Genomic DNA, 21,008 nt, shown 5'->3' on the forward strand with positions numbered 1-21,008 from the left:
ATGACTGATCATTCGTTTCAGTCAGTTTTTCAAACAAAACAGCCTAACATGCTCTAGTTCCAGCTTCTCAAATGTGAGGATTTGCTCCTTTTTGTTGACATATATCACCGTCAATTGAATATTGTTTTAGACTTATGGTCGGACAAAACAAGCGATTATTGGACGTCACCTTGGGAGTTTGGCTGCATTACGAGAGTTTGTAATTAGAAACCTGCCAAAGAGTTAGTGTGTGGGGTCAAGGGTTAATCTGGCTGTAATCAAAGTATTGGCTTGCATGTAAACAGATATAAAGACACAGAGAGAATAGCCTCTGGCAGGGTTACCCAGAATCCACTGTGGTGCAGAAAGAAAGACAACAGGTTCATCAGAGACAAATTTAGCCTTCAGTTTGAAAAGTAATCCATGATTATTGTCTGCCGAGTGCAAACAGGAACTGCTAGAAGCTAATTAAGCAAATTGCAGATTTGCCAAAATGTTCACACATATAGGGACTACGCATGTGACGCTAGTGTAATAATTTATTGGTCTTCCTCCAACAAAGACGTGAGAGGCAAACAACAGCTCCACAGGCAGCCGGCACAGCAGAGAGAGACAGCGCGGGGGGAACGACAGCGTGTAGAGCCGGCATATTTTCACATCTTACTCTGTAAATTAAGGATTTATTTTCAACCAAACCAAGAGTTGGTGATTGGAACAGTGGAAAGACGGATTTAGACAGACTTGAATTCAGAACGGTTGTATTTTGCTGTTTAGGTGTAAGAATACTTCCTTTATTGATATATTGTTAGTTTATTTTGTTTGTTTATTAGATTAAAAATCCTAAGGGAGTTTGTGTAACGTAGCCCACTCGCACACAATGCATGTAGGTACAGCTGGGTAAAGGCTCCGCAAGCAGGAGAAATCAGCCTTCTCGGTCAATATAGCACAAGCTGGGGAATTTATTTCCTTTAATTGACCACATTTACTATCAACACTGATTGGAAATCCCCAGTTAAGGTGGCAAATTCCCCCCTTGAAGTTCTGAGTGTCTGTATTTTGGCTACACAATTTATTTCAAGACTTATTAAAAGGAGCTGAGGTTAAACTTCCAAAATTTTAAAAGGAAAATGCCATATGCAGGTTTTATAGCACTTACTAGACTAGAACGTTAGTTGTCACTTCGCCACAGCCCTGTTCACTTACTAGGGTCTGTGTGTGTGTGTGGAGCGCAGAGATCAACGTTCAGAATGCAGTCCATCTTCAAAAACCCAAAGCTTGTCTTTGAATGAATTTTGCTTGAACCTGCATTGCATTTTCTCTGGTTTTCCATAGTGCCTATTCTAGGGTGACTTAGATCCTCCCACAATACTGAAAGTAATCGCCATGTGAATGGAGATGCAAATATGGGTTTGCGCTGTTCCTGTGGAATGTAACCTGCTATGAAATGTGTAAAGTTTTATGTTTGATCTAATCTAATATCTAATATCTTAAGAATCACATTATTTGGCAGTGGACACATTGGAAAGTGTAAATTATAAGGTTTCTGTCAATATTTTGCCATGCCAACTCGTGAAGCTATTAATCTAAATACATGACATATTTATTTTAATCCCAGAGGACACAGCCAAAATGATCAAAAAATGAAAAAGCCAAGGGTTGAATAGAACATTTGAGCTGTCAGTTTTAAACACATTTCTCTGTCATCCATCCTGACATATTAGGCATAATTGCAATATTTTGGACCTTCGCTAAATGTTTAATTGGCTTCTTCTGCGGCTCTGAGCAGAGGTTGGCTGCATTACAAAAGTCTGTAATTAGGAAACTGCCAACAAGTGAGTGTGTGGGGTTAAAGAGGTTAATCTGGTTGTAATCAAATTATTATGTTGCATGTAAACAGATATAAAGACACAGAGAGAATAGCCTCTGGCAGGGTTACCCAGAATCCACTGTGGTGCAGTGGTGCAGAAAGAAAGACAACAGGTTCATCAGAGACCCAAACCACACCAGCCACAAACTGGCCCACAAACCACAAACCCCCAGGCTCATTACTGTGTCTCTTTCTTCACACCACACTGGTACACTTTACCTTTTTTTAACCTTTATATATCCAGATAAGTTGATTAAGAACAATTTTTCATTTGCAACAACGCCCTGATCACATTCATACCTGGTAGCTGCCCGGTACAACCCCAGTCTGATCTGCTGGCCACTGAGCAGCTCCACTGGAGCCATTGGGGTTAAGGGCCTTGCTCCAGGGCACCTCAGTGGTGGTAATGAGGAAGGGACTACTGCCCTTTCACTTTCCCCACCCAGATTTCTTTTTCCTGTCGGTCTAGGGATTGAACCGACGACCTTTAATTAAATCCCCTTGCAATACCATGGATATAGAGCCATTCGGCCAGCCATGCCAAAACACTTATGCACTTCAACATTTAATGGAAAATAATCTCAAAATGAGACAGCACCACGTGGTGTCAACATAAAACACAGTGCTTTCAAGCACAGTTTATTAAATAGATAAATAATAAAGACAGTAGCGTTCATGTTTACATGCCGCCACCATCTGGGGTGGCCTCTAGCTCACCCAGTGAGAGAGTCCTGCAGCGGCGCAGGTTGGAATCTGACCTGCTGCCCTTTGCTGCGTGTCATCCCCCATCTCTCTCCCCCTTTCATGTCTATCCACTGTCTCTACTACTAATAAAGGAAAAAGCCCCCCCCCCAAAAAAAAAGTCAAGTCATGAGCAGTCGAACGACAAACGCCATGCAACCAGTAACATAGCTCAAACACAGTGTTCGTGATTCGACTGCTCATGACTATTTTCAAAGATGGCGCCTGCATGTAAACATGAACGCTACCGTCTTTATAATCTATCTTTTTAATAAACTGTCTGTACACTTACTAAGTTCTCAATGCTTGTGTTTACATGTAGGGACTCTCATTATGCTACGTGGAAGTGTGGTGATATTTTGAGCCTGGTTAGTGGTATAAAATAGCGATTTACCCTAGAACACAATACGTCAGTGAATTTAAGACTTTTTAAGGCCTAAAATGTTTTATTTAAAATTTTTATGATATTGCTGAAACCCTAATATATACAGTATAATGTTCAAAGGTTTGCAATCTCCTGCCACAAAGCATGATTGTCACCAAAAAACCAACAACCTGTGGAAATTATTATTTATTCTTATTTATTTATCAGAAATTTGTCCTAAGTCCGGAGAGAACCGTCACTTGGTCTGGTTCAGGAATGCTGTTTGGTGATGCTCGTTCTATGGCTTACGAGAAATGTTGTTTGTTAAAGGCCACTTAAAACAGAAATAATAATAATCAACTATATTAGATTTTTTCATCACATCCCTCTCTAGACATGAGTGTACAACACTCAACATAGTGTTGAGTGGGATTGGCTGGATTTTTAGTTATTTGTGTTGTCAATGGGATTTTGAACAAGGTTTTCTTAACCCTGGAACAGAACCTGGAAGCTCTGGTTTCACTTTGGCTCTCTATTGGTTGGTAAGTCTAGCCACCTATTCTAAAAGATCACTAGGCTGGCTTTCCATCTGGTCTCACAGCAGACCCACCTCATATCTCCTTTAACTGCCACCATAGGTAGGTATGTGTGAACTGCAGAAGAAACAAATAATCCTAACAGGCAAAGGTTTGCTATATTGGATATATATTGGAACATATAGTCGATAATAACCTATTTCTATCAGCATTTAAGTTTTTACTCCTATACCTTCATGGGTCCCACAGAAATTTTACAGTATGCTAAAACTGATGCACCATATAAAAGTGATATACAATCATCTAGGAAGAAACCAAGACACATTTATCTGTAAAGTCAGATTGTTCATCACCAGCAAAAACCTGACAACTACTTCTTTCTCCGCTTAACTCTCAAAAACTAGTTTTTTTCTCATCTATGCTAAGCATCCACCGGTATTATATATATATATATATATATATTAGATACATTGTTTGTGTGTGTGTGTGTGTGTTAATGCATTAACACGAGTGCTTCAACCTTTTTCGAGACTCATAAAAGTGCTTTGTAGCATTTAAAGGATGAAAATGTTTTATGTGCCGTCTCAAATATCTGTCCTGTCTCTAAAAAGATGCTGATGCTTTGAACGTGTGTGTGTGTGTGTGTGTGTGTGTGTGTGTGTGTGTGTGTGTGTGTGTGTGTGTGTGTGTGTGTGTGTGTGTGTGTGTGTGTGTGTTTTGTCTTGTCTCTCCAGAAGCAGACCACCTTGGCGCTTAGTGAAACCAGGGTCCAAAGACAATATGAACGCTACAGTAAAGCCGCTCCCCAGCTGGCTGCGCTTGTAATTTGGGCTGAGGCAGGAACAAAGTCAACACCGTGTGTTTACCAGGACTTCAGCTCTGAGTCGGAGAGAGAAAAAGAGACACCAAAAGATGTGAATCCTGGAGAGACATCTGTATCCCTCCACCCTCATGTTGGCTGCCAGCATTATCGCAGAGCAGCAGCCTGCAACACTACTTTTGCTATTACACAGGCTTATGCTGGCTCTCACACACACACACACACACACACACACACACACACACACACACACACACAGATCACTGGTCATTACTGTTCAATCAATATTGAGATCAGGATTATTTATCACGATTATTCATTTATTTTAGGGACACCATATTTGTATTACACTTTATCACATTTAAATGAACAGAGATCTGCTTTCGCTTCCATGTTGTGCTACATTCCTGCTAATGTTCAAATCTTTGCATCAATATAAGACTGGTCCTTATTCACAGTGTATCTCTTCAAAGCAAAATATAAATATTGCACCAAAACCTTTTACCCAGAATTCAATTAACAGAGCACTGTCACTCACTGCTTGTTTGCGTGTACTTTACTAGAAGCACCATGATGTAGCAGGTTCAAGTAATGAAAAAAGGTAAACCCTGCAAACTGTACCTCAGTAGTTCAAAGCAATTAAAAAATACTACTGCTGGCGCAGGGACTTTTCAGGCACCATGATGTATGGCACAGGAACTAAAAATGGAACAAATAATTAAGTTCCAAAAAGATTCCTGGGTTCCTAGAAAAAAACTATACTATACCTCCTTAAATACAGTAACAAATGAGTATGAAAATCCTTTAAATTTCCCCTTTGTTTCAACATAACATGACCACAAATTAGTTAGAAATTCAATCACATACATACATACTGTAACATGGTGTCACTCAAAAATATTATCTAAAGTGCCAGTCAATGAAACAAAAACACATGCAGGGAGATGCCCACTCATACTCAAACACACACACACACACACACACACACACACACACACACACACACACACACACATCTCCAAGCATTCAGTGTTTCAGTGTGTTATCAGCTCGACCAGCCCAGTGCAGCAGGCTAATTCCAGTACATTCCAGGCCAGTTTACACAGCAGGGAGGCTCCCAAAACATCTGGACCTGGTTTCGACATGGTCAGACTCACACATAAGGGCATGCACACACACTTATGCAAACAGGGAGAAACACACAAATGCTTTTACACACACACACACACACACACACACACACACACACACACACAGACCAGGGCTCAACGCTAACTTTTTAAAGCAGTTGCCGGCTTGGCAACCACGCATCAGCTTTTGGTTGCCGAAATTGCTGCCTATATTTGGAGCAATTCATTTCTAAACTATACCACACATTTTACACCATGTTTAATTCAGTTACTACTGTAGCTAACGGTAGGCTAACGTTACCTGCTGTGTAACGTGTTATTAGTGTTTACTAGCGTGACATGCAGCGATGCTTCTGTTGCCTCTAACATCTGTTTTTCGGAGCATCAGAGAGCAGCGCAGACATTTGAGTGGCACCGTAATGAGGCAGCGAAACCGGAGTTCAACTTGCGCCGTTAACGTGAACAGAAAATTGTGTTGCCTGTATCTTTTCACAGCAAACACGCGTGTGGAAAGCAGTCGCACAACAGCTGAAATGTTGTGTAGCGCACAAACGTAGTGTTTAAACTGTACGGAGACAACCAAATAAAATATTGACATCTTTAAACAAGATTTTCCAGTTTTGTAAGTTTTTGATTTGTTTTTTTATATATATATATATATATATAAAAAAATAATTTAATAGGTGGTTGCCAAAGGGGGCAACCACAGGCCCACGAAACGGTCACTCACTCACTCACTCACTTACTCTCTCTCTCTCTGTCTCTCTCTCTCAAAAAGCTTAGTTTGGGCTGTAAATTGTGACTGTTAGACTGGCTTCAAGCTCAAGGATAGTGCCCCTCTCCCCCGCTTGACACACACACACACACACTCACGCACGCACACACACACACACGGCAACAGGTCAAAACAGGCTATCAAACTGAAAAGCATCTTTTATGCTGTGAAATTGAAAAAGGAAATGTGTGCATTAGGAGTATTACAATTATATGTCAATGTAAATGCCAATTGCTTGAGTAGCTTAATTGTTTTATCCCGTTCTGCTTTTGCATATCTGCGCCATCTTAACGTGTTCAAAAAATTAATTGATAAAATCTAGAGGCAAGTAAATGTGATGGATTATTCATCTGCAGCACGTTTCAAGTCTCTGTCAGTTGATGGTCACTAAGTCCTGACATTTTGGAAAGCAATTGCTGCCTTCAAGGAAGGAAACTTACAGTCATTGATCAAAAAAGAGGTAGGCTTTGGAAAATGGTCAGCGGTGATATGTAGACATCTATGTAAATAAGCGAAAACATGAAAACACACATCAATGTGGGTCTTTAATGCTGCACTCTTCACAGTCTAAACAAATGGAACTCTCCATATTGATCCGGAATGTTTCAGTGTGAGCCATATCATTGTGTCCACATGTTGCTCTAAGGATGACAAATAGCTTCCCCCTGTCTGCAGAGTCGCAGTGGGGAGTGAGGACTGAGGAGCGGGAATGGCTGTGTGTGTGTGTGTGTGTGTGTGTGTGTGTGTGTGTGTGTGTGTGTGTGTGTGTGTGTGTGTGTGTGTGTGTGTGTGTGTGTGTGTGTGTGTTAGATCTCAGCCCAGTCACAGAGCAGGGGAGAAGCTGCAGCGTGATGATAAATACTACAGTTTTTGACCCGGGGCCCGTTTAATACCATGTTTCGGTACCCTTCACTAAATAAAATAATTTTCTTTATTCATGATTTACAGAGAGCTATCAAAGCCACTAAGAGACAAAACAGGGACAAACTGGAACGTTTGTCCAACTCACGCCGCATGTGAGAGGGACTGCAGCCAATTACGGACTAGAAATCTAAGACCAACTTGGTAACCAACACCTCTGCCTCTCTTACAGCCTTAACCGTTTTTATGCCTCATTTGAATGCACACAACTGTGTACTGTGTACCCCAAACTCAAGTGTAAAACTGGATACCACATGGATGAAAATGCAACTCCACATATACAATAAAAAGGACAGAGTCCTCTTATCTCAGCAACTGTATTTGTGAAAACAGTTTCAGAAACAAATTATCTTTGGTGGCAGTGGGCAACTCCCAGGTATAAACTAGTTATATAAATATAAAGCCAAGCGTTTCTTAAAAACTGTGCTCGCTCAGTGAACCATTGCCAAATAAATCAAGATAAGAAAAAACAAAGCTAAAAACCCTGTGTGCTTACTGGATGAGAGGCTTGCGGCACAGCACCAGGGCGTCGTAGAGCATGCACACTCCGAACACGGTGATGCCCGTCTCCTTGACCAGCATGGCGCAGGTGCCCAGCAACAAACTGACGAGCAGACACCCTGCCGACACCGTGGAGGGCAGCGAGTCCTCAGAGACACACACACCAACACTCCTGAAACAGAGAGACAGAGACAGACGGTGATTTATAATGACAGATGATAACAGGCCTCAGTCCAGTCACAGAGAGAGGATGGCAGGAGGACAAGACACTTACGCTTCATTAGTATAATTGCCATGTTGTAGGATGATAAAATAAGTGAAATTAATTGCTTCATTAAGTTAATTAAGATCAGGGTCTAGGCTACAATTAAGAAATGTCACATTGAAATGTTCATATTCAGGGATCAGACAAAGTAACATAAGTGCAATACAAGAAACCTAATCACAGATACAAGCACTGCTACAAAGGTATTCATATTAGGTCGAATGCCAGTTAGCAGCAATTGTCAGAAATAAAAGAGGTCTGAGAGCTTTTTGATTACATGACTGCAGCTGTAACTTCTATTAAAACTATGAATTAACCTCATCAGTCCAACTACAATGTCGTCGTTCCAATTTACTGAAGACAATTTGCCAAAATCCGAACTTTTACATCCGCTTGACATTTAACCAGACAGGACAGATCAGAAGGACTATTGGGTTTTATGGGGAGATATAACAGGGTATCACCAGTGTAACAATGAAATGCAACACCATGTCTACGTATGATGTGACCAAGGGGAAATAAGACTGGTCCTAAAATTGCACCCTGGGGCACTCCAAATGTTACTGGTGTAGAAACAAAAAAACAACGGTCTGACAAACATGCTGAAAACCACTGCAAGGCTGTATCAGATCAGGTTGTTCCCATTACTGTTCATACTTATACACACGGAAAGTTACTCACTGTAAAGGCCAATTTATGCTTCTGCATTAAATCAAAAACGTGGTTACGTATGTTGGTAGGTGGAGATACAGACCCTATGTACCCTACGCCGTACCCTACGCCGTACCCTACGCCGTACACTACGCCGTACACTACGCCGTACACTACGCCGTACATTACGCCGTATCCTACGCCGTATCCTATGCCGTATCCTATGCCGTATCCTATGCCGTACACTACGCCGTACACTACGCTGTAGCCTGAAGTGCACCTCTCAAAAAATGTAACTACACGTTGCAGCGACGCAGAGTGCAACAACTGTGATTGGTCCGCTTGGCCATGGCTTGGTAGCATTGAATTTCCCCCGACTCATTTCCGGGTTCTCCTTCTCCATAAACAACATGAAATCAAGGAGAGGTCACTCTCTCACTCGCTCTACCACACCCTTCCCATCTACACACAAACGCCGGCCAAGCTATTCTCTTAAAGAGATCAACGCACACAACAATGCACAAGTATAAACTTCAGTCCACTTACGTAGGCTACGGCGAAAGCTCTGCATAGAGCCCCCGCAGAACCAAAAATCTAACTTAATTTTTATGTAAGCCCCACATCGCCATTTGTTGGAAGGCAGTGACCGCTAGGTTCTGTAGTAATTACTTGCTCCTTATGATGTCATCAAGTCCAAGATTTCCACTCCTGTTACCGTCATAGACAGTTCCTGCCCCAATCGTCCTATGTTCACCCATTTCACCACAATTTTTGTTAACAAACTAGTCAACATTTTGCTTAATTGAAACCCTCTTCTGGTCCTGTTGATATCAGAGAGCTCAACACACAGGGTGAAAAGAGGAGCTGCAGCAATGTGCAGTGCAACAAAAATATGGTGTTTTTTGAAAATTAAACCACATAAAGCTATTCTGGTACAACCTCTAAATACAATAATGAACCTGAAAATGAGCATTATATGAGCACTTTAAGTCAGACTCAGTGTTGAGTGAAACCGAAGCAGAGGGACAGACACAGAGCTGTAGCCGAGCCAAAGTAGACCACTTTTTAATTCATTAACCTGATCGGATATCAGGCAAATAAAAAGCCGATACAGATAATCAGCAAACTGCCAAACAGCCCGATAATACACCAGGGACGATAATCGGTCTATCCCTACTCAAAATCCCCACTGAAATCCATGCCAATGGATTGTTGATTGTCGAATCTTTGTATTGAACAGTCAAATGCTATTTGAATCTTAAAAATCCAATTTGGGTACAGCCCTTCACTATATAAAAACAATTAACACTGTAGTATAACACAAAAAATGATAAGACAGTACATACTCACTGTACAACAACAAGATTTCACAACATTAAGACACATGAAGTGTGAAGTCGGTACATGATTGGCACACTTGAATTATTTATTAGTATCAATTTCAGCAGATCTGGTTTCAGAGACGGTGGCCGAGAAAACAAAAGAACATTTCACAGTTTTCTCATAAAAAATGCAAGAAGGGGGGCGCCTGGGTAGCTCACCAGGTAGAGCGTGTGCCCATATATAGAGGCTCAGTTCTCGATGCGGCGGCCGCAGGTTTGATCCCACCTGCGGCCCTTTGCTGCATGTCATTCCCCCTCTCTCTCCCCTTTCATGTCTTAATAAAGGTCAAATAAAGGTCTAAAAATAACGAGTAATTTGAAACACAAATATCAATTAAGTTGATTGAGCTAACAGTCGAACCATGTGTAAACACTACTGTAAGTAAAGAGTGTTGCCAGGGTTATGTGTTGGGCCTAAAACATGTTGTTTCAAGTCGAATGAATCCGCGATACACTGGAATTCAGAGAGATTCAGCCAGACGGTGAAGAAGTTAACCTCTCGATTGCTATTTGTTCAAATTTCAGAAAAAAGAGGCAAAATCCTAAGGCGGCATCTTTCAACCAACAATCCAAAACGCAATCATTCTCAATTTACAAAAAGCAGCAAGTCCACACTTTGGAGAAACTGGACCAGAAAATGTTTAAACAATAAAAGAAAATGATAACTCGATTAACAGAATTGCGGTTAATTAATTTTCTATTGCTTGAGTAATTATTAGACTAATTGATTGAGCAGCTTATATGTATTACTAGGGCTGCACATTATGAGGAAAATATGCAATTTGCAATAATGTTGTTGAATATCGTGATAACGATATTACTTGCGATAAATAAACAGATACTGAAGTGTGTTAAGTTCTGCATTTCTGCTGCTTTCAGTATTCTGCTTTAGTAGAACAATTTGCTTGTTGATTGTAAAACAAATGAAAGGAAATCAGTTCCAACATATTTTTATTAGACAAATTGAACATTGAATTGAACATAAAAGGCAGCACTAAAACAAGAACGACAGTTCCATTTTAAAGTGTAGTTTTCTAATATTTTCTTTCAACTAACACACAAAATATCTCACTGTCTTTCGCGATATGTCGCAGCCTTTTGCGATATCTATTTTGCGACAAACTATATAGCGATGACGATGAAAACAAAACGATATATTGTGCAGCCCTAATTATTACACTACATGATAATCATGATCATTTTTGTCGTCTTTTTTAACAACTTGGGTTTTTATTTTCGTAGTTTTGTCCATCATTTCTACCATTGATGAGATTGTGGCAGGGAACACTGCAACATAAAATAAAGTCCAATGAGGCAAGAAACACAAAAAGTCAAATAATCAGACCAAACCACTTAACCAGGAGGAAAAACTGAAAGTGAGCACACCTAACATTAATACTTCCTCATTTCACAGGAAAACTGTGTACACGACTACGGGAGTTCAGAGTTGGGGCAGGAAGTGGATCTGTAAACCACAGTTTGGGTTATAATTTCACCATTCACTTTCATTTTCTCTTCCAAATAAGTCTGGCTAATCTGTTGGTTTGTTTAAAACATGTCTCATCATGTGACTGCTTGTGTGTATTGATCCGTCAAATGTATTGTTATTTTAACAATGTCACCGTGCTCCCAGATCTCACTTATTACTTTGTTGAGTCAAATGTTCATTGTTACAGGTTATGGACATAAGACCCAAGTAGTAATAAAGCAGAATTATCCTTTAATACAGAACAAAACCATGGCTTACTGTAAACCTGTACAACTATTTATATTTAGCTTCATTTGACAAACTCCATTAGCAAACAATAATAGTAGTCATAAGTTAGAACTAAAAGGCACACAATGGTAAGTGTGCACTAATAGAGATGTTCTAATACCGATGCCAGTATCAGAAAAGCCTCCGATACTGCCTAAAATGCAGGTATCAGAAAATACTGGAGTTTATCCACCGATCCGATTTTATCTGTAATTTAGCCCTGAAGAATGTCTACTTTAAAAAAAAGTTTGTTCCTTTTCCATTATGACTGACATCAAAATGGATAATAAAACAAAGTTATATGGCATTCATTGTTTCTGTTTGTTCATGTTTCACAAAGAGTTTAACCTGAGCCATACAGACAACAATGAAAGAAATCATATAAAATCCATACAGGAATAGTAGTATACAGTTGTTAAAACAAATAGTAAAATATATGACACACTGGTCACATTGGCCGATAGGCAAGTTCAGGTATCAGAATCGGTATCGGGAATCTTTACTTTTCTGTTTGATTTTGCCTTACATTTACACTATTTAGAATGTATTACTGTATTGTACATATTACTTATCTTTTTAACTGTATATATAACTTATCTTATTTGTATATATTTCTTATGTCTTTTTTTATATTATCCTTGTTGTACGTGTCCTTATTGCAGCGTGGGTCAGAGAGAAATGTATTTTCTATTGCTCTGTATGTCTGGCACATATTGCAGAATTGTCAATAAGGTTGACTTGACTTGAAGCAAACAACGGTATCAGACCATCTCTAGTTGCTGTACCTAACACCTAATCTTATATGACCACCCTTCGTAGTTAAAGCTTTGTTCATAAAAAGTCTATTGACGTGTGTGTGTGTGTGTGTGTGTGTGTGTGTGTGTGTGCGTGCGTGTATGTGGTACAGAATTATATTACCTGATGTAGGAGAGGAACGTCAGCAAGAACAGCAGACAGGCCAAGACATCAGCCCTGCCCACGATACCAGACACCTGCAAAACACACACACACACACACACACACACACACACACACACACACACACACACACACACACACACAGATCTTAGAGATTACTCGTGGGTCGGACAGCCCTGTTGAGGAAACAGTGCTGGATGTATCACAACCTGATAGCAGAATTACTGTGATTATGGCCCAGACAGGTGCCCATTATAAAAGCCAAGAATCAGTATTTATGCTTTTCTATAATGAATGTCCATGCATGTGCACTGTTTGGGTTGAAGTTGAAGTATGCACAACAATCGAAACTGGGAAAGAACATATGTAGATATCGGTTTACAGAGATTAGGTCAAATGCTGCTTGGCTCTGGTTGCCTGCTATGTGGGTCTGCTCTACCAGCCACCTTAGCAGCTGGGACAGAGTAGGATGTATGGCAGACTGTTGGGGAAAGTGGACAAAATGGCTTCCTGTCTGGTGAGTAATATACAGTATGTGTTGTATATCTTCTTTAATGCTGTGGTGTTTCTCCATAAAGTTGATCTACAGTAAGAGCCACAGGTCCAGTCGGTGTTTTTTGTGTATGGTGGCGCAGCAGTCAGCCAAAGCCTGGCAGGGGAGCAGTAAACATGTCGAGCAGACACTGATAAAGAGCAGGCTGGGAGGGGCATGAGGATGGAGACCAGTGAACAGGAGACGAACATGGCAAGGAGAGAGGGAGGAGCAGATATCTCATTTAAAAAACAAAACAAAGGAACCTCAGCAGCTCGCACACACACACACACACACAAACACACACACACACACACACACACACACACACACCGTGGCCCAAGGATGGGGAAACAAAAGAACAGGCAAGACATATTAAACCACAACAGGATCAAATTAGGCCTGGCTAGAATACTCAAAAGCCTTCATTGCCAAGATATTTAATGCCAAAATCTGTTGAACATGTAATTGGACATAACGTATTATGCATATGCGGAGCAGCTTCCACTTTATTCAATGAAACAAGCTACACCGGCTCGGCCGCCTGTACTGGCGTGCAGCGGTAAGCTTGTGACACATCACAGAAGACACACCGATTTTTTGTGTTAGTTGAAAGAATCATTAGAAAACTTCAAAATCAATCAGTCATTCTTTTTTTAGTGGTGCCTTTTATATTCAATTTCATGTTCAATTTGTTCCATAAAAGAAGGCCTGCAAGTTATAAGTAGTACCGTTAGTTTGTCTGCTGTTAACAGCGCTAGCATTAGCTGTGTTCTAGTCTCGCATTGCCAGACCTTCCTCCACAGCGCTGAAGAGGAAGGTCTGGCGAGTCCACACAGAATTCTGGGATGGGAGAAAAACGTGCTCTGCTTTATTGGTATTTCTTTAAACCAATCACAATCCTCTTGGGCGATGCTAAGTGCAGGACGGAGCCACGGTGCCTCTGCTAAATAGTCTCAGGAAGGAACTTGTTTTGGTGGAACATGTGTACGTTCAAAAGTAGTTTTAGTCGTGCAACAGAAAACTCCGATTGGACAGATAGTCTAGCTAGCTGTCTGGATTTACCCTGCAGAGATCTGAGGAGCAGTTAACCATAGTCCTCACAAATCAGCCGGAGGTTAGAATGTATCCGGCCTAATTGAGTGAAATCCGACGAAGTTTTTGTCAGCAACGGAGCAATTCAAAAAGTGGAACGTCGTGGATATAGACTAGCTGTGCTGTAGCTGCTGTACCAAAACAACAATTGCCCCATATAAAAAACATTTAAAAAGGAGCAAAAATATTACGTATAGTCAGTGAAAGGCACTGGTTTACTTTGTCTGGTTTTGTGCTACCTCTACAAATATTTGAGATGCTTTCTTGGCAGGAGTTTACATTCAATAGGTTGCTTTTAAGTAGTTATAGGTTGTTTACAAAATCAAAACAATTTTAGCACTTGTTGATTTTGCAGACACAAAAAAGTAAAACGTAATTGTAAGATGACTCTGTATGAGGAAAACAGTGCTACTCTTAGTTTTCTTTTGCCAGTAAAAGAAAAGAGTAGTTGCTCTGTTGACCAGTGGGCATCTCATAATGTGAATCTGTAATGTGAAATCTCAACAAAAACACTGTGCTGAATGTGCTGCATGTTTTTATTTTTATTTTATATGTTAATAAACTGTATTCTAGAGTGTAATTAAACCTCTGGTTTCTTCAGGTTTCAGTCAGGATGCACTTTGATTGGGCAGGATCAGCAAAAAAATTATATTGTGATAAATATCGATATCGATCAAAATGGGAAAATACATCGTGATTATATTTTTTTGCCATATTGCCCCATCCTAGTTGAATATTGGGTTGTAGATGCCGGAATATGAGGCTGATCAACAGGCATGGTTTTATGTCGGTTAGCCTAATAGCTGGTTTGATTTGCATTGAGAGATGATTTTATGGAAAGTACCCCATGCCAATCTCTAGGTATGGTGTGTGTGTGTGTGTGTGTGTGTAAGTATGTGTGTTGCAAAACATACAAAATGAGTGTGTCTCTTCTTAAGGGGCACACACACACAAACACACACGCTGTCTTAAACCTCTTGGAAGCAGTGAGATGAAAGGAGATTATTTACATCCTTAAGTAGTTGGTATAGTGTAGAGTTGGAAGTGCTGTTAGTGTGTGTGTGTGTGTGTGTGTGTGTGTGTGTGTGTGTGTGTGTGTGTGTGTGTGTGTGTGTGTGTGCGAGTGTGTGCGTGTGTGTGTGTGTGTGTGTGTGTGTACGTGCGTTTGTACTGAAAACACATTGCTCAGTCACCCACAAATACTTAGAGGGGCAGGGATGGTCGGAGATGAAAGGGAGGAGAACAGAGAAGGAAGTGAGGGATGAAGAGTGATCAAATGAGAGGTAGAGAGGTGCAAGATTAAAGGACGAGTTGGGGGAGGAGGGGGGTGAGAGGACAGGGGAGACTTGTCTTTCTCTGCATGAATAAAATATCAGTGTACAAAGACTCTCTCTCGATACACACACACATACACTAATAAAGAATAATAACTAACATGTTTGAAAAGTAAGCAGCGGTAAACAGATTACTTTGCCTACAGCTGAGGAAGAAGAGCAGCGGTCAGAGTTGCTCTGTCCATTTAGATACTGCACACCAGGGGTGTAAATCTTGTGGAATCTCACAATTCAACACAATTTCTTGGGGTCACAATTGATTCTAAATCGATTCTGGATTCAGTACATAGGGGTGCTAATTTCAGGATCTACTGCAGTCCACTGTGCTGCATAGCTTACAGTAGTCATGTTTGTTTTAAACATTGGGAATGATAACATTAGAGGCTTGCTAGTCTATATCCACAACGTTCCACTTCCGGGATCGCTCTCGTTCTGCCGGAAATTCCGTCTGTTTTCGGACGTCCGTCCCCTTCCTCTGTCTCTGTGTTGGCGTTCTAACCTCCGGCTGATTTGTGAGGACTATGGTTAACTGCTCCTCAGATCTCTGCAGGATAAATCCAGACAGCTAGCTAGGTTATCTGTCCAAGAACAAAGAGTTTTCTGTTGCACGACTAAAACTACCTTTGAATGTACACACTTTCCACCAAAACAAGTTCCTTCCCGAGGCGATTTTGCAGAGGCACTGTGGCTCCGTTCGGCACCTAGAACCGCCCAAGACGATTGCGTTTGGTTTGAAGAAATGCCAGTAAACCAGAGCACGTTATTCTCCCATCCTGGAATGCTGTGTGGACTTGCCAGACCTTCCTTCGCAACGCTGTGGAGGAAGGTTCTGGCAATGCGAGACTAGCTTACCGGTGAATGAGGGCAGGGGGAGGGGTTAGACGGAGCCCTGAGGAGATGCTGCTTTCAAATCTTGCTAGCTTTTCAACATTACCAACCCTGCCTCTAATACAAACAGCTGTGATGGGATAAGATGTGCTGTTTGCGGCTGCAGTCACCAATCAGACAGAATGATTCTCTGACATCACTAACCAGCCACATGGTTTTTCTCTGCCAAGCATTCTGCTAACCGGCATCAGTTTTCAACGTTATTTCAGGAATTGTAATGTCCTTTGTTTCACAGAAACTTGGCTAAATCGACAGCGCCATTCTACCAGGTGACCTTTTTCTATATACCAATTTGATAGAACAGATGACTCTGGCAAGAAAAAAGGAGGAGGCGTGTGTTTTAGTCAGTTTGTCTGCGTGACAATCCCATTTTGCAGCAATAAAAGTAAAGTGAGATGAACAAACAGAGAAATGTATCTTTTTAGATAAAACAGATGTTGACAACGTTTCCTTTTGGGGACATCATTTGAAATTGGGAAAAATTTAAAGTTGGAAAAAAGGTAATACATTTCAATATATCGCAGAATATTACAATATGTTTAAAATCCCAATAATATCGTATTGTGACATGAGTTTTGTGATGATATCGTATCGTGAGGCCTCTGGTGATTCCCACCACTAGTGTTTTATGGTGAATAAGAATTGATGTGACAGCGGGAATATTAAAAGTGGCCATGAGGAACTTTCAGTTGGTGTAGATTCCAGCGGCCCCCTTGGACTAAAGTGGTATTGTTTTTACCACACCTGCTGTCGTAAAGATCTTTTCTAGCGCGTGCCGGCTGGTGCCGTAATGTAATGTCCATGGGAGGAAAGCATGTATTACCCACTGTATAGTACTGAGTTGGCGTTACTGGGAGGTCATATAGACGGGATGAATGATTTGTTCAGCCAGAAAATCTTTCATTTACAATAAGAGAATATGTTACAGATGCATCGTTGCATTTCAAGTGTAGCATACGGTAACTTAGCCTACTTTGGATGTATCGTGAGCTAAACTGGGTAACAACGTTATCACTGTCACTGTGTCACAATCCAAAGCATTAAGAGTTTATTGTAGCAACCAACGTAATAATAACTTAGATTAATATAGCGCATTTCATTAAACTCAAGAACGCTTTACACAAGTAATGTTACAGGGGGACTAAAAGAAAATAGGCCAACACAAACACATTCTGAAAAGAAATAAAAACTGGGCACTAATTGGAGGGGTGAGGGGGGCGTAATTTCATGTAGGCTACTGACCAACAACCCCGTCTCGCATTGTAAAGTTATTTCATACACGAAATAGACATATTACACATTATAGACCTGAGGGACAATTCAGGGTCGGTTTTGATTCATTTACAATCCCATAATTGTCTCCATGAAAGCTTGACCCAGGAAATGGTCAAGCCAATCAGAGGCCGCCCTACAGTCTGCATTACAAGACGCAGTCTGGAACACGTTCCAGGACACCACTGTTGACGTCATGACATCAATAGATTCACTGAGTCTGTGGTAAATTAAATTCAATTTCCAATTCAATTTTATTTATAGTATCAAATCATAACAAGAATTATCTCGAGACACTTTACAGATGGAGTAGGTCTAGACCACACTCTATAATTTACAAAGACCCAACAATTCCAGTAATTCCCCCAAGAGTAAGCATTTAGTTAAAATTGTCAAACAACAGCAACAACTGTACCCAAAACTACCGTTTAATCACTCCACAACCAGAAACCATGGATTACCAGAACCATACGGGATGCCATAAACACACACACTGCAGCCTACATGTGCAGTCTGGAAACATGGACAGGTATACAATGTGAGAAGAGCAGTGAAAAGTGGATCTGCAATTCCAGGAGTGTAACCCCTGAGGCATGCTGCAAGGTCTAAGAACTATGACAGATTACATGCCCACCCCCGCTTGTACCAAAACTGTATTTACTCGGAGCATGGGTTGCCTTTCTCAAACTAGGCATCATTACACTCTGGAACGTGGGAGGGTCTGATGAAAATATCATTCAATCAATTTATTTGTTACGTAAAATCATAAAAAAATCCTGTCAGTTCCTTCAATGTATGCATTAAAACAGTGTAATAATAATAATATGTGCATGATGGGGGTACACCAGGGGATACACCAGGCCAGCATCAACTGTTTTTCATATTTGACTCATACTAGGGACTAAAAGTCAGCATATCTCTGCTTTTGCTGCATAGATTTGGACCATTGTTCTTTTATCTATGCTCTTATTCTTGTATCATTATCATTATTCATAATGTGTACAGCTTATTTTTGCGCTATTATCATTCTCACGTCAATGTCATTTGTGATTGTGCCGTGTGCAGCTTATTTTTGCATTTACGTGTTAAACAAGTAGAATGTATACGGCTTAGCCTTGCATTTTTCCAAGTATTTTTGAAATGTCACTGTATTTATTGTACTACTCTACATGCCTCTGCAAATTGGATTGCACTTTCCCAGCTTTATAGAAGTGCAATACAATGTTCAATGGAATACCCCTTTAATTGTAATTCAGCTGCTTGTTTCATTATTAGCAGAATAAATGGCTCCATATGGATGCAGGCAGTGTGACAACGAGAGGAGGAGGAGGAGAGAAACATACCTATTTGTCTAACCCCTCTCGGTCGCTCTCTCTCTCTCTCTCTCTCTCTCTCTCTCTCTCTCTCTCTCTCTCTCTAACTTGGGTCTATTACATAATTATTCAGGAATCTGAGCTCAGCTGCAGCTGCGTCTCTGCACCCAAACCCCAGCACAGGCGGAGAGGAAGTGTAAAAGTACAGCCCGCTTAAACACACCCAAACACAAATACCAAGTGAGCGTGACTTCTTGCAAACAGACTTGTGCGTCTCCTGTCCCTTTGCTTCATCCCAAGACAGCTTTGAGAGAGTGTGTGTGTGTGTGTGTGTGTGTGTGTGTGTGTGTGTGTGTGTGTGTGTGTGTGTGTGTGTAGCACACATATGGCTGACGGTGTCCACACATGGTCAGCAAGCTATCAGCAGAGAGAGGAGAGGATATGGATGAATGGAGGCTTTTCAGCTCGGAAAAAGGAGCCCCATTGACTGACTGCCAGACTGGCCATTCTGGACACAAGAAAACAGTGAAGACTGTCTGAAACCAGAGACACACTGATCCAGGTTCTATTTGCAACATAACAATGATGAACGAAGGGAAAAAGATGACATCAAGCTGTGATGCTGAAGACCTTTCTTTTTGATGCTGCCTTTCTTTAAATAATTGTTCATTTCTGTTACCGCACTGTAACATTTATTCTTGTATTATATAGGTTTTTATATTTTGAACTGTTTTTAACTGCTCTTCAATGTTTAATGTAGAGCACTTTGAATTGCCTTGTTGCTGAAATGTTCTATACAAATTAGGAATCGACCAATGATCGGCCTGGCTGATTATCGGGGACGATATTTGGTAATTTTTATTAAGCAATTGCTTATAGCATTAACATTCCAAATTGTTAATTTTGACTAAAATATTTTCTTTATGTAAATGCATATTGGTTCCAAATATTGGTTTCATTAACTACTAATAATGAAAAAGCAGTATCGGTCGACCCCTAATACCCATAAAGCTGCCTTGACTTGTGCTACAAACAGCCCCAGGGGTCTTTGGGAGAAGAAGAGAAGAAGAAAAACATTCTCTTGGGAAACTTCCAGTCCAAAACCCAAAGATATTCAGTTTACTATGATATTACGACCAGTAAAAGTTGAGAGGCATTTGAGAGGCTGAAGCCATCAACTGTTTAGCATTTTCAGTTGGTAAATTACTTAAACCATAAATCGATAAATGGTTGCGGATTATTTTATTGTCGAAAGACCTATCGATTCATAAATAATTGTTGCAGCTCCACTCGGAATATTAGTTTCTGCTTTCTCAAAGACGGAACTAACATGCTTCTCTGGGCTGCACGTCAAACATGTGTGGCTGCCTGAGGTGTGTGTGTGGATCCTTTTATACAAGACATGTTCGGAGCGTCCCACTAGAAAGTTACTCATGTTACAGGTTCCATTTGAACCGCGCTTACTGCTACTAAAATGCATTTACCCTGTGATGGTAGGCGGGGGATTAATTGTGGGCTGACCTTGATGACTGTAGACCAGGGGTCTTCAACATTTGTTTGTGCAAGGACAGATCAGGGACCCCCTACCACATACAAACCCAATTCCAATGAAGTTGGGACGTTGTGTAAAATGTCAATAAAAACAGAATACAGTGATTTACAAATCTTTTTCAACCTATATTCAATTGAATACACTACAAATACAAGATATTTAATGTTCAAACTGATAAAACTTTATTGTTTTTTTTGCAAATATTCACTCATTTTGATGCCTGCAACACATTCCAAAAAAGCTGGGACAGGGTCATGTGTTACATCACCTCTCCTTTTAACAACACTCAATAAGCATTTGGGAACTGAGGACACTAATTGTTGAAGCTTTGTAGGAGGGATTATTTACTGTTCTTGGTTCTTGGTTGATGGTTGCTCAACAGTCCGGGGTCTCCGTTGTCGTATTTTGCGTTTCAT

The 21,008-nt window shown here is 40.6% G+C and overlaps 1 protein-coding gene across 1 annotated transcript in view; it reads right to left on the reverse strand.

Annotated features, from left to right (window-relative positions):
- tmtc1 (transmembrane O-mannosyltransferase targeting cadherins 1) overlaps positions 1-21,008 on the reverse strand; it is a 157,173-nt gene that overhangs the window by 105,710 nt on the left and 30,455 nt on the right. The window contains exons 3-4 of the mRNA XM_028570348.1: positions 12,607-12,680; positions 7,630-7,806 (exon numbers count right to left, since the gene is read on the reverse strand). Of these exons, the coding sequence (XP_028426149.1) occupies positions 7,630-7,806; positions 12,607-12,680 (251 nt within the window). The remainder of the gene's footprint in view (positions 1-7,629; positions 7,807-12,606; positions 12,681-21,008) is intronic.

Source organism: Perca flavescens, chromosome 23 (assembly GCF_004354835.1).
Source record: "Perca flavescens isolate YP-PL-M2 chromosome 23, PFLA_1.0, whole genome shotgun sequence".
Taxonomy (NCBI): Eukaryota; Metazoa; Chordata; class Actinopteri; order Perciformes; family Percidae; genus Perca; species Perca flavescens.